We start from the raw sequence: 13,693 nt of genomic DNA on the forward strand, positions 1-13,693 counted from the left end.
CACCTATGCAAATATCTGTGATCAGCACATACCATAATGTTGTGCTGGTTACAACGGGAGCCCTAAAGGCACCAGTGGCCAATGGTCTGAGCTGCTGCAACTGCCCCCACACCCCCCACCCAGACCACAATTTTGCACCCATTAAAATTAATAAATGGAAAATCATAGGCATGGGAATGCAGAAGTGGAAGATGCCGGTCAATGTTGGCATTGAATGTACAAGTGTGGTAGCATTACCTGCTTCAGGGTGATTGTGTTTTATTGGCAGTAGCCATAAGAGACTGAGTGGGAGTGCACAGGCGCCACCCGACCTTATCCAAGGGTGAAGATGGGTTTCACTATTTCTACTGTATCTGAAGTTGGTGGAGTGTGTTCCAGAGTTCCAACATTAACCCACCTATATCTTTCATACGGACATATGAAAATGATGGACAGGGAAAGACCAGCTGGTCTGTTGAACCTGTCCCATACAGTCATGTTGTAACTAAGTATCACAAACCCCAACGACCCCACCCATCACAAGCCTCGTAAGTTCCTGGGAGAGGCAAAAAACCACAGAGATAAACCCTAGGCCAATTCAGGGAAAAATAATTCTGGGACACTCTTCTCCGACCTCCAAAAGCAATCAAAACAATTTCAGGAGATCATAGTGACAATGAGGCACATCACCCAACATCTTGTCACCGATATTTCCTTACTGTGGCAGGCGCAAGTTACTTAGTATCATCGCTTTTACACAATAGATCCGGAGGTACAAAGGCTCTCTTGGCCGACACCCCATCCTCCACGCTCCAACTTCAGCTGATCCAAAACTCTGCTGCCTGTATCCTATCCCACACCAAGTCCTGCTCACCCATCACCCCTGTCCTTGCTGACCTACATTGGCTCCTGGTCACCCAGCGCCTACAATTAAATATTCTCATTCCTGTGTTTAAATCCTTTCATGCGGTTGCCCCTCCCTGTCTCTCTTACCGACTCCAGCCCTATGAACCCCACTCCATGAACACTCCATTCCTCAGCTGCTGGCCTCTCGTGCATCCCTCCTTTTACCCCACCATTGGTAACCGTGCCTTCACTCATTTAACCACCATGTCCTGGAATTCCCTTCTTACACCTCCCTCTTTTCCTTTAAGATCTTTCTTAAAACCCACCTTTTGGACCTCCTAATATCTCCTTCCTTGACACGCGTCTATGTTGTCTGATTCTACCACTGTGTTGTGCATTCAGACATTTTTGTACAGTAACAACAACAACTTGCATTTATATAGTACACTTATATAAGGCGCATCACAGGAGCGTTATCAAACAAAATTTGACCCCGAGCCACATAAGGAGATATTAGGACAGGTGACCAAAAGCTTGGTCAAAGAGGTGGGTTTTGAGGAGTGTCTTAAAGGAGGAGAGAGAGGCGGAGAGGTTTAAGGAGGGAATTCCAGAGCTTCGGGCCTAGGCAGCTGAAGGCACGGCCACCAATGGTGAAGCAAAGGAAATCGGGGATGCACAAGGAGCCAGAATTGGAGGAGCACAGAGATCTCCAATTAAAGGCGTTACAGTATATAAATGCATGTTGTTCTAGTTGTTCTAATCTATACAAAGACACCATATATAACTTACCTTTGACCCTTCAGGCCCTAATTCTCCCCAAAACTTTTGGCTCAGATATCATTACATTAGTAACAAATGTATCAACTGATTGTGATTGAGTTCCTTTCTTTTGCTTGCAGAAGTTACTACTATTTGCCATTTAATAACAAGAAGCCATGTGTCTATGTCAAGAGTCACTGGGAGGACCAAATCTTTCGGTTGCACAGTTCTAACTTCCTGGACAAAATTGCTGACAGGCTTGTTAGTTTTTTATTACTTAATTAAATTGCTCTACCTGCGCTGGAGTTGTTGGCTCACTCTCATTAGTTCAAGGGTCCCTGAAAGATCTGTCCTCTCTCCCTTCTATATATCAGTGACCACCTCCACCCATCGGAGTAATTTTAACTTCCAAGAACGGGTGGATTTGGGTCGGGTGAGAAGTTAAAATTTAAAAAATTTAAAACCTGGCTCAAACCCGCTCACTTCTGGGTTAAAAGGAGGTGGGGTGGTGTGCGGGCGACTAATACGCGCTCAGGTGGCTGGTCGCTTGGCAACAGCTTTTAAGGGGGCTGGTAAAAGGTGAGATGGGCTGTATCCATAAGGTAAGTGCCTTTCTAGCACTATTTTCTGGGCCAGGAAGAGCAGGAGTGCCCGATCCACGATCTCCCCCTGACCCGCGATCTCTGCAACACCCTCTCTCCCCCCCCACCCCATCCCCCCCACACCGCGATCTCTCCCTTCCTCCCTCTTCTCCACTTCCCAGCTGCGGCCTTTCAGCACAGGCCTTCCCTCCCAACAGCCTCTCAATCTGGCCGGCTGCTGGCTGGGAAACGGAGAAAAAAATTCAAATGAGATCCTGCTGTTAAATTGAAAAGGACCGCCACATTCCGCACATTTCTGGGTTTCGCGGCCACTGCGGCCCTCCCACTCCCTCCCCACCTTCCCGTAAATATCGGGGCCTTGGTTGCTCTATTTTTGCTGACCTCAAGTGAAACTCCCACAGTTCCTCCATCATTAAGGCTGCCACCATTTCCACTTTTGGACAAGTTGTATAGCTACTGTAAAACAGAAGCCGGTATCTGAGATCAGGAAAAGCTGCGTTGGTGCTGGAGGAGCTGGATTTCATTTGCCGATCATTTCAGGTGGTAGGCCAGCCATAATAAATGGTGCATTTTATTCTGTACAGATCCCATATGATATGCACATGACACATGTATCCATCATAACTTTTAACGTTGTGTGCGTTGTGCAGAATGGTCTGAAGTGTGAAAATGGACGCAATATGTGTACCATTTATTGAAGTTTCAGTATAGGTGATAATGAGTGACTCGGATTCCAACTGGTCATAGCATAATGGGCCTAACAGCACAGAAAGGATGTCGGAGCCTTGACAGCTTTGTTCATTGCCTCAACTTCACATTTAGGAAGAAGGGTTGGAAGAAATCAAAGAATGCATGAAAATTTCTGACTCGAGAATGGATAAGAAGATGCACGAGGTCCTGAAGGAATTTACAACCCGATGCAGGTAAAATACTGAAATGGCTGACTGATATATTAACCATCCCAAAGCGAATATAGCAATAAAACTAATAAAACACCCTGAACGCCTTTTGACTTCCAGATTTGCATTGCAATCTGTTTAGCTGCTTAAGAACATTTTATGAATACATAGGATTACATACATAGGATATACGGCACAGAAACAGGCCATTCGGCCCAACCAGTTTATGCTCCACTTGGGCAAATAGATTTTGGCTGAAATTTAATGTGAAGGAATGTGAGGTAATATGTTTTGGGAAGAAGAATAAGGAGAAGACTAAAAGGAGCAGAAGAATAGAAACACTTCAAGGTAGAGATGCAGAAATCTTTAAACGGAAGACAGCATGTTAATAAAACTATATTATAAAAAACTGTATGGAATCTAAGGTTTTATAAATAGGAACAAAGAGGTAAGCCAAACATATACAAGTTCTGATGAAGGGTTTCGACCTGAAACGTTGACTCTATTTCTCTCTCCACGGATGTTGCCTGGCCTGCTGAGTTTCTCCAGCGTTTTCTGTTGTTATTTCGGATTTCCAGCATCCGCAGTATTTTGCTATCGTATACAAATTATTGGTCAGGTAGCAGCCAGAATATTGGCCCGTATTTTACGGGGCCTATGACTGCGTACGCATAGTGTATGCCGTTGTAAGTGTCCCACAAGTTCTGGGTTTCCGCGTGCGATGCGCATGCACGAAATCCCGGAACTTGTGATCTGTCAAGTTTCTCCTTGATGGGTCTACCCATCCGTTACAAATTCACTTTCGCTGGCGCAGGGTTGGGCTATTTGCCCAACTACTGTCCAGCAACTACCCACCAAACCCTTACGCCATTGGTTGGCCTGGCCCACATGATCCCAGGGATGCTCGTGAACCATGTGCGTGTCTGGGATGCATGGGCCTTTACGCAGGCGTAGGCCTACAGGCCCAGGACCGCAAGATGCCATAGCTCCGGAGACACCAGGTAAGTACAAACTTTTCTTGCGGTTCGGAGACATATGTGGGCGGCAAGCCTCCGACCGCAATTTCCAGGCCAATGTGTCCTGTTTTAAGCAGTCTAATTTAGGAAGGAGATCAAGGTTATGATGAGAACACAGACTTACTAAGGCGATAACATGGATGAGATTTAATTATGAGGAGAGGCTAGAGACACTTTTCAGTCAAACAGAAAAGGTTAAGAGGCTATCTAATAGAGATGTTCAAAATAACAAGGGATTTTGGTTCGCTAAATAGGGAGAACTATTTCCACTTGAGGTTATAAATTTAAGATAATCACCGAAAGAATGAAGGAAGAGGTTAGGAGTATTTTTTTAACGTTGAGGGTTAGGGCATGGCTTTCCCTAACAGAAACAGTGCTGAAAACAGAAGCTATAATAGCTTTTAAAAGGTAGTGGATAACTATTTGAAAAGTAAAAACTTAGAGTATGGAAAAAGGACAGAGTAATGGAATTAAGTCTGTAGCAATTTCAGTATATGTGTAAAGGGCCAAATGGCCTCCTTCTGGGATATAAAACACTCTAAGAATTGGTTGTATTGTGCATTGCATCGGGATAAACTAAAAAAAACTATTTGCAAAGATTAGAGGTGAGATCATGTCTATTCGTGTACCTGAATCCACTGCAATAATGTAGGCGTTAACTCATTTCCAATAAACTGGTTAATGTCTTCACCAAAATAGTGGACAAATGAAGTTCATGTTAACAACCTCAACTCCATTAGGAATGGCTATGACAGCCTTTACTGAGGAACAAATTGGGACTAGGTAATGAGTTACTTTTATCTAGAATTTAAGTGCATTGGATTTGAATATAAATTGATTTGACTGTATTTTATTTAAAATATAAGTACAAAGACCATAAATGAATCAGGAAATGTAAACAGAGAGTTAATTGGGCAATGAAAGGATTGCATTGTTTAACTCTCTATGCAGGATGTCACATTACTTTATCGTGGACTTTGACTTGAATGTAAAGTTATTCCAGGTAAGGAAAGATTAGCGGCTGTAGGTAATAACTTTATCAAATACAGTACTTCAATTTGAATATGTGGGGAGGTTATGCGAGTGCAATGCAAATGCAAATATCACTGGTGTGGAAATACTGCTCCGTTGTGGCACTGGTGAGCTGGATTGTCCCATTCTCAGAATGCATAGGTTGGAATGTGTTACTAGGCAGTAACAAGTCAGATGACATAGTAAACCACTAACATAGCCTGTTTCCACTTCCTCAGGACAACCCAGAGTGCTTCACAGTCGATAAGTGACTTTTGAAATGTAGTCAATGTTGTTATGCAGACAGCATACGCTAATCTGTATATTGGATATAGGTGATGTTCATAGGAACAGGTTTATTCTGTTTTTAGTAATATTTTTCAAACAAGAACAAGGGAGATTTCTGCGATCAAATCACATGACTGGAACTACAGGCTGCCCGCCCAGGAATAGCAGCGAGAGGCCTGGTCCCCTTTAATGGCTGGGCCTCATTAACATCCTGCCGGCCAGCTACCTGCCCGAAACAGGCATCCAGATGCAGCTCGCCGGCTTTTGGCCTACAAAGATCAGGCGTGGGCAGCGAGTTCGGAAGGGTTTCGTGGACGGGGGGAGTGGGGGGTTGGGGTTGGGGGTGGGGGTGGAGCGGGAGCATGGGCCGGCAGCAGACCAAATGTTCTTGGGGCCGCACGAAGATAAGTTTTACACTTACCTGGCAGGGTCACTGCTGGGTGTTCACCAGGCTTTACTAAGCAGGGCATCTGGGTACAATAGACAGTTAAAATAGCATCTGGGTCCGACCGAAGTGACAGGACTCTGATTTGCATATATTTAAGAGGCTTCCGCTCGAATCAGGTGGTTGCCACACCTGCCCATGAAACAGCAGCATTAAAATATCCACGAGTTGGGAAACGAGCGGCCTTGGTTTTAACTCCAAGAGTTAACTCCTGAGTTTCTCCTGTACTTTCTTCCCTTTTCTCCCTCCCACCCTGCCGGTGCTTGTTGGGATATTATTCCACGAGCTCCAATAGCATCCTGCTATCTCACCCAAGTGTCCATTCGTTATCTGTAAGCACAGACAGTGTGTGTTGGTGGGCTGTGCAACTGCAGCTGGCATCGTAGCCAAGTCCTATCATGTCTTCACTCAACATGACCGCACAGGGACCTTCCAGCAGGGTCACTGGATAGTGATCAGGAGCAAGAATCTTGGCTGATTTTTGACTTGCTTGGGGGTGCTGAGGCCAATTGTAGTGATCTCACATTTGAAAGTATTTGCATGCAAACAAAGGATAATAAATAACAAATGATTTATTGAAAAGAATTTATTCAAGGATTTTGATAGTTGCTTGATTGCAGGTTTGTTAATCAGAACCACTTGATGGAATTGCTGCCTTGTAACTCCTAACTCTGAGCTTACACCAACAGAGGTGAAATATCCACCCACTCCTCTAATTAATAATCAAACCGTTTATTTGTTTCTTAGACATTTTTCCACCTTTACCGAAAAGAAAATGGAAGGAGTTGATCAAACCGCGCTTGATAAGAAACGCCTCATCACATGCAGGCTGGAACTGGTAGGATATTGGCAGAATGAAGTGGACGTAAAGGCTGGGAATTTCCTCAAAACTGCTCCCGCTCCGCCAACGCAAGCCAGGCAGAGACCCGTTTAGTCACTTCCGACGAAGTTACAGCGGGAGCAGCTCTGAGGAAAACCCCGGCCAATTTTTCAGTGTGCTTGGCCATCATGACATGAAGCTCTTTATAATCATTATTATCAAAGGACAACTGCTAAAAGACAATTACATACAATGAGTTCCTATCTCATTGTTCTAGTCTGCTCCCCTCAATTATTTCTAAAGTAACTTATTGTATAAATAAGGAGTGCAGAGGCCCGAACCATTTCAAGGCCTGGGCCTCATATAAATAGAACCAGCGGGCCAGTGCAATATCAGGCGACCCTGAGGCTGCCTGGACGGCAGCAAGGTAAGTCCTGGGGGAGGAGGTTTGAGATCATGGGGGCGGGGGGAGTGGGGGGTGGGGAGGTGAGTGTGGACAGCCCAGGGTGGCAGTAACCAGATTATTTTTGTAGGGCCCAAAGCAGAAACTCAAATTCTCCAGATCAGTAACTTAATTTTCTTCTTCAATTCTGGGTCTAAGGCCTAGAAATTCACTTTGGGCCCGCCAGCTGGCGTGCGCCCAAAAGTTAGCGCTGAGCGCGGAGCCAGTTGCGACCGTCAGATATTCAGTTTTTGCGCCCCAAGTTGGAACCGGGCGCTATTCCAGGGTGTGCCCGCCCCCGCTTGGGGCGCTGAAACTGAATTTCAGCGCTCTAGGCGCCGCTGCGCCACCCGCTGCGGAGCAGAAGGCTGCGGTACTGCAGGCCTCCTCCTTCTCTTAAGGGGGAGGTGCCTGCAACGGGGAGATCGCTGCTGGATAGTGCCAGCAAATGAGCCCGGCACCACGGAGAAGTGCCGGGTTCGCGGAAGGCAGCTGGCAATGCCGCGGGGGGGGGGGGGGTGGAGGAGGCCGGGGAAGGAGGTGCGGGCAGGCGGCCGCCGAAAAAGCGGCCGGCCGCACCTCCACCTTAAAGCGCCCCACTAAGGCTACAGTACGGCCCCGTTTTCTGATCGCTGTTTGCGGCCGCTGCGGTAGGGGCGGCCGCAACTCAATATGGGGGTTGGGCCGGTAGCGGGGCGGTAGCGGGGCACTGCGCACACCGATGACATCATCGGTGCCGGCGCAGCGCTAACGGCTACCGCCGCCATTACCGCTGCGCTGAATATCAGCGCAAACTCCTCTATTGGCGCAGAAGCCCTCTTTGGGCGGTAACTGGCCGCAAAGCTGGCAGCGCCTTACTGAATTTCTAGGCCTAAGAATTTAGAAGCAATTTGTACATTACTGCCTTTGTTAATACCGCACAATGGGACCTGTTTTTATGATTTGAAGGTCGTTGGGGGCGGTGGGGGGGGGCGGTGGAGACTGTTCAAATAATGTGAGTGCATTTTCCAAGTTGGACATTCTAACTTAAATTAGTATCGCTGTTTAAATTCAGAGTTACCCAAAGACCAACGATATACAGGACTAATAATATAAACAATGTAGGAACACTCCTGCTCCCTCTGGCCCCACACAAATAATTTAAAACGGACCTTTTTGGGGCCTGTATCACTGGTCGGAGGGTGCACAGCTCAGGCGCCACTCAGTTCTGTCCTAAAATGGCAATCGGGCTCCTTTGTATGTGCAGTTGCCAACTCTGGTTCAACGTATTCCTGGAGGGATCATCACATGACCTTCCACCTCCAACTATCCCGCCTTCACACTGCCGCTATTGGTCCCCTTACATGTCCATCCTCGTGGCGCGCCACCTTCCTGAACCAATTGGAAAGTAAACAGACTCGTCATTACCCAATTGGATGAACCTTGACCGTCAGTCCAACAGCATTTTTCCCCCATATTCAACAACAACAACAACAACAACAACTTGTATTTATACAGCACTTTTAATGTCGTAAAACATCCCAAGGCGCTTCACAGGAGTGTCATAAAACAACATTTGATACCGAGCCACATAAGGAGAAATTAGGGCAGGTGACCAAAAGCTTGGTCAAAGAGGTAGGTATTAAAGAGCATCTTAAAGGAGGAAAGAGAGGTAGAGAGGCAGAGAGATTTAGGGAGGGAATTCCAGAGCTTAGGGCCTAGGCAACAGAAGGCACGGCCACCAATGGTTGAGCGATTACAATCAGGGATGCTCAAGAGGCCAGAATTAGAGGAGCACAGATATCTCAGGGGATTGTGGGGCTGGAGGAGATTACAGAGATAGGGAAGGGTGAGGCCATGGAAGGATTTGAAAACAAGGATGAGAATTTTAAAATCAAGGTGTTGCTTAACCGGGAGCCACTGTAGGTTAGCGAGTATAGGGGTGATGGTTGAACAGGACTTGGTGCGAGTTAGGACACGGGCAGCCGAGTTTTGGATGACCTCAAGTTTACATAGGGTAGAACATGAGAGGCCAGCCAGGAGTGCATTGGAATAGTCAAGCCTAGAGGTAACAAAGGCATGGATGAGGGTTTCAGCAGCAGATGAGCTGAGGCAGGGGCCAAGATGGGCGATGTTACGGAGGTGGAAACAGGCGGTCTTAGTTATGCTGCGGATATGTGGTCGGAAGCTCATTTCAGGGTCAAATATGACACCAAGGTTGCGAACAGTGTGGTTTAGCCTCAGACAGATGCTAGGGAGAGGGATGGAGTCAGTGGCTGGGGAACGGAGTTTGTGGTGGGGACCGAAAACAATGGTTTCGGTCTTCCCAATATTTAATTGGAGGAAATTTCTGCTCATCCAGCACTGGATGTCGAACAAACAGTCTGACAATTTAGAGACTGTGGAGAGGTCGAGAGAAGTGGTGGTGAGGTAGAGCAGCATACATATGGAAACTGACGCTGTGTTTTCGGATGATGTCGCCAAGGGGCAGCATGTAGATGAGAAATAGGAGTGGGCCAAGGATAGATCCTTGGGGTACACCAGAGGTAACAATGCAGGAGTGGGAAGAGAAGCCATTGCAGGTGATTCTCTAGCTACGATTAGATAGGTAAGGATGGAACCAGGCGGGTGCAGTCCCACCCAGCTGGATGACGCTGGAGAGGCGTTGGAGATGGATGGAGTGGTCAACCGTGTCAAAGGCTGCAGACAAGTCAAGAAGGACGAGGAGGGATAGTTTACCTTTGTCACAGTCACATAAGATGTCATTTGTGACTTTGATGAGAGCCGTTTCGGTACTATGAGTTTGGGGCGGAAACCTGATTGGAGGGATTCAAACATGGTGTAGGGGGTTTTGCTACTTGCTTTGGCCAGTCGGTTATGTCTCCGGCTGCCTTATCTCTGAGCGGTTCGGATCGCTCACCCCTTGGTTCTGATCCCCGGACTTATTGGCAGATAGCGATATAGACAAACGAGCAGACCAGTGGTTTGGTACAAAGAAAACCAAAATTTATTAACAGAGAAAATAAGATAACAATACTATACAAAAGGATGATATGAATGCAGTACACTTACACTTAACAAGGGAGGAGAAACGGCACATCGAGGGAAAATGGCTAAAATGACAATTCAGCAATCCCCTTAACTCCCACCCTCTACACCTAGCTAGATTATCTTGCGATGGGTCTGAAGTATAATGCTCACCGGTCTGAGATGTTGAAAGAAAAGCCTTGTCCCTTTGCCCTGTTGCCTGCCGATGTCACGTGGTCCCGCTGTTGCACAGACTTCACCGTCCAGGTAGAGATACCCCAGTAATTAAAAGGTCTCTGACAGGGTATCCTACCTCTCTGGATGGGCTCTCCTTCGATGGTCTTCTTCCTTGGTTGATGGCGAGGCAGGGCGCAGGAGGCGAGGCGAGAGAGAGCGAATGGCTTCTCGAGAGGCTAATTATACCCCCCTCGGTAGCCCTTATCTCTACGCTCAATCAGCTCATTCTTTTGTCTGATTTGAGCGGGCTGGAATTAAACAAAAGGTATCGATCTTGGCCCATCGACTTGGATGGCCGGTAATTGGTTCCTGCCGGTTCTGCAACTGCTCTCCTTTGTCCAACAGCTTCTTTGATGGGGGCCAGCCCAGTCTCGACGGCCCCGCTGATTATTTTGATTGTTTGAGCAAACACCTTGATGGCCTTTATGCGTAGGTCTGATTGTAATTGGGTTTGTCCCCAATGCATATGCAAAAGTCTTGTCTGGTTTCAAGATCCCCTTGCTGCAGACATTGAAATGCACAAGCTGTTAGCTTGCCAGGGTCCAAATTGAAACTGATAGGCTTTCGGTCATGAGGTCTGACCGCAGCCATTTTGTTGTGCCCTGGATTTTAAAACTCAGTCTGACCAGGGTTTCTTTTAAAAAACCAAATAAATCTTTGGGGGGTGGGGGGAGATGTATGAAATTTTCGAATCCTTCAGTCCTCCCTAGGATACTGAAACTTGCTTGAAGTGTCCAACCAAGGTGAGCAAAATTTCTGATCCCCCACAAATAACCTTCCCCTGTATTTACCTATCCATAATCCCTCAGCCCACATTTCCCGTACTTAGAGAAAACGCGGTGTACGACAGGCATCTACAGATGGCAAATATGATTCGTTACAAACAATCCAAGCGTGGAGGGGGTCCAACACCCCTGCACCACTTGGTACATTACAAAATTTTTATTCTGTAGTATCAAACAGTCACAATCTTTATTAAAATAACACAATGAAACGAAGAAACAATCTTTATTAAAAATAACAAACAACGACCATCACGTTTAAGTGATGTGACACAAAACTCAAACGGGTGTCTCTTCTTCCCTTCTTCCACCCGGGCATAATGTTCCTTCCACACCTTTTTAGGTTTAAACTCTAATCTGGGACCCTTTCTCCTGCACTGGATGCACACCAGGTAAAGAACTATCCCTAACTGACACACCACCAGGATGTGGGATGCCATACGGATCCAGGATGGGACCTCTATATTTTCAAAAACGTCCCACCAGGGTGGGGTCGTAATATCTAAAATGTCGGCCCCTATCTGGACAGTCTTCTGTTCCAGGGTATAGAAGTGTTGTTGTGACACTAAAACGGCTTTTAGCAATTTGGTGAGGTGTTCTGGGAGAGGGGGAATCTGATAACTGAAATGTGCAACATATTTCTGCAGGTGGGTGAAATTCTCTTTCACAGTGAGGTGAACAGTGGAGGGTTCAGGAATGGGGACAATTCGTAGTTGTGCCACTTGAACTTCTGCCTCGGGTTTGAAACAGAAACTGCTGTCACTCACCGCACACCAGCTATGCTGTCCGTACTGGTAGTGAGGCATTCCTGTGGTGACACAATATGTCCCACCTCCTATATATGCTACCTGGGGGGGAACATGGCCTTGTGCCATTGCCTCCATGGTGCAATTTATAGGTTTCGCGCCAGCAGCTCTGAACCCGCACTGTGGTTTGGAATAGGCATTCAAGTGCTGGGGACACAGGATTATGTGTACTCCCCGGCTACGGCACCCCGAGAGGTTAGTGCCCGTCATAGCATGCTCCCACTTTATGACGTAGGGCGGGACCGCTGTAAAACGAATGTGTGCACCCCCCTGAATGACCCCAATGTTCTCCACCCTGTACACCGGCGCGGGTCGGGCCGTCCCGCCCATGACCGGCATTCTGACTACTATCCCCATGACGGTGTGGTTGGACCGCCCACAGTCCACCGGGACTGGGTAGGCCTCAGAAGCTAACCGGAGCTGGCACGGGCTTAATGCATTCTCAAAAGGGTGGAGGGCTGCGAGGTGTTTGTTGCTGATCCAGGAGGGGATTAAACCTTGCTTTAAATCCTCCAGATTGCTGCGGCCCTCGCCCAGCAACCATGCCCCATACAGCACACACACTTCATTCTGCGCAGCTTGGTCAGAAGCATTTCTGTCCTCCCTAATGAGTGCATTAACCATTTTGGCATGTTCCTCCAGCTCCGCTATGATCTCCTTTAAGTGGAGTGTCATGGCCTGGTCCTCATGCAACTCGGAACCCACCACCTCATTCTCATTGATTAATATTTTCTTTAATTGCGTTTTTAAACCATTAATCTGGGTCTGCAGCTCGATGTCATCTAAGCTGTTGATGACAGAAGACCCCGTGTTAAAACCAGTTAAAACATTGTTAAAAGCATCCCTTCTTTGTCTCCCAATCCCGTCCAAAAGCTCATGGGTGTATAGTCTGGTTCTGTCAATGTCTGAAAAATCAAACTCATAGAATATACGGAACATATCTTTTAAGAGGGCTTGATACAACTGCGCGGTCTCTGTGGGGCACCACGCGGGTAGGTGTACCTCGGTGAGGTTTAAAATCACGGAGGCTACCGCGTAGTGCACCCCTTGATACAGCACCTGGTCTGTAGGTACTAGCACCAAGCTGTTCCCTGGTCCCTTGGTCGTGGCGGGGCATCCCTCTACTATCGTCCGTGACGTCGCGGTCGTGGGCAGGGGCTGTCGGGGGCGGGTCACTAGTTCAGTGGCATTAACTGAGATTGGGGAGTATGGGATTGCGCATGCGTCCAGGCAAGACTCCCAGTCCATCCCCCTCCCGTTATCTTGCCACTGGCTGCTGAAAATGATGGAAATGCCTGTGGGGCAGGCCTTCTCTGATCCCCACATACAGACATAGATCCCCTGATCCGGTTCCCACCATTTATCCCAGCACACACTTAACCCCCCGTGGGTCCCTGTGATAGTCCGATGAGTGTTGTTCCCCAACCGTTCCCACTCAACTCTGGGGTTCCCCATGCCTTTACTTAGTTCCCTGAGCCACCACCACCTATCCAGGGGAACGTGTCCCTTGCATGTTAAACATATCCTTTTGCCCACGGTGACGCTAATCCTGGGAGCGACGATCCGTATCCTGGGGCACAGGAGGGAGGCCTCCCTGTAGGTGAACCCGGTCTGGCTGGAGTACTGGGCCGAATTGGATCCCAGCCACCCTGGCCACATCCCCTCGTGGAAGTAAGCGGTTGTCTCCTCCGCTTCCCGTACGCCGCTACCGTCGACTGCCACCGGCGCCCTGTTCCCCGAGCGCCCGAAGATGTG

The 13,693-nt window shown here is 47.7% G+C and overlaps 1 protein-coding gene across 1 annotated transcript in view; it reads left to right on the plus strand.

Moving 5' to 3' along the window:
- LOC147115184 (fer-1-like protein 6) overlaps positions 1 to 13,693 on the plus strand; it is a 233,904-nt gene that overhangs the window by 41,276 nt on the left and 178,935 nt on the right. Inside the window, exons 14-16 of the mRNA XM_085993989.1 lie at positions 1,725 to 1,845; positions 3,009 to 3,109; positions 6,593 to 6,683. Coding sequence (XP_085850115.1) covers positions 1,725 to 1,845; positions 3,009 to 3,109; positions 6,593 to 6,683 — 313 coding nt within the window. The remainder of the gene's footprint in view (positions 1 to 1,724; positions 1,846 to 3,008; positions 3,110 to 6,592; positions 6,684 to 13,693) is intronic.

Source organism: Somniosus microcephalus, chromosome 7 (assembly GCF_052327205.1).
Source record: "Somniosus microcephalus isolate GS21.2 chromosome 7, FLI_Smic_1.0, whole genome shotgun sequence".
Lineage (NCBI taxonomy): Eukaryota > Metazoa > Chordata > Chondrichthyes > Squaliformes > Somniosidae > Somniosus > Somniosus microcephalus.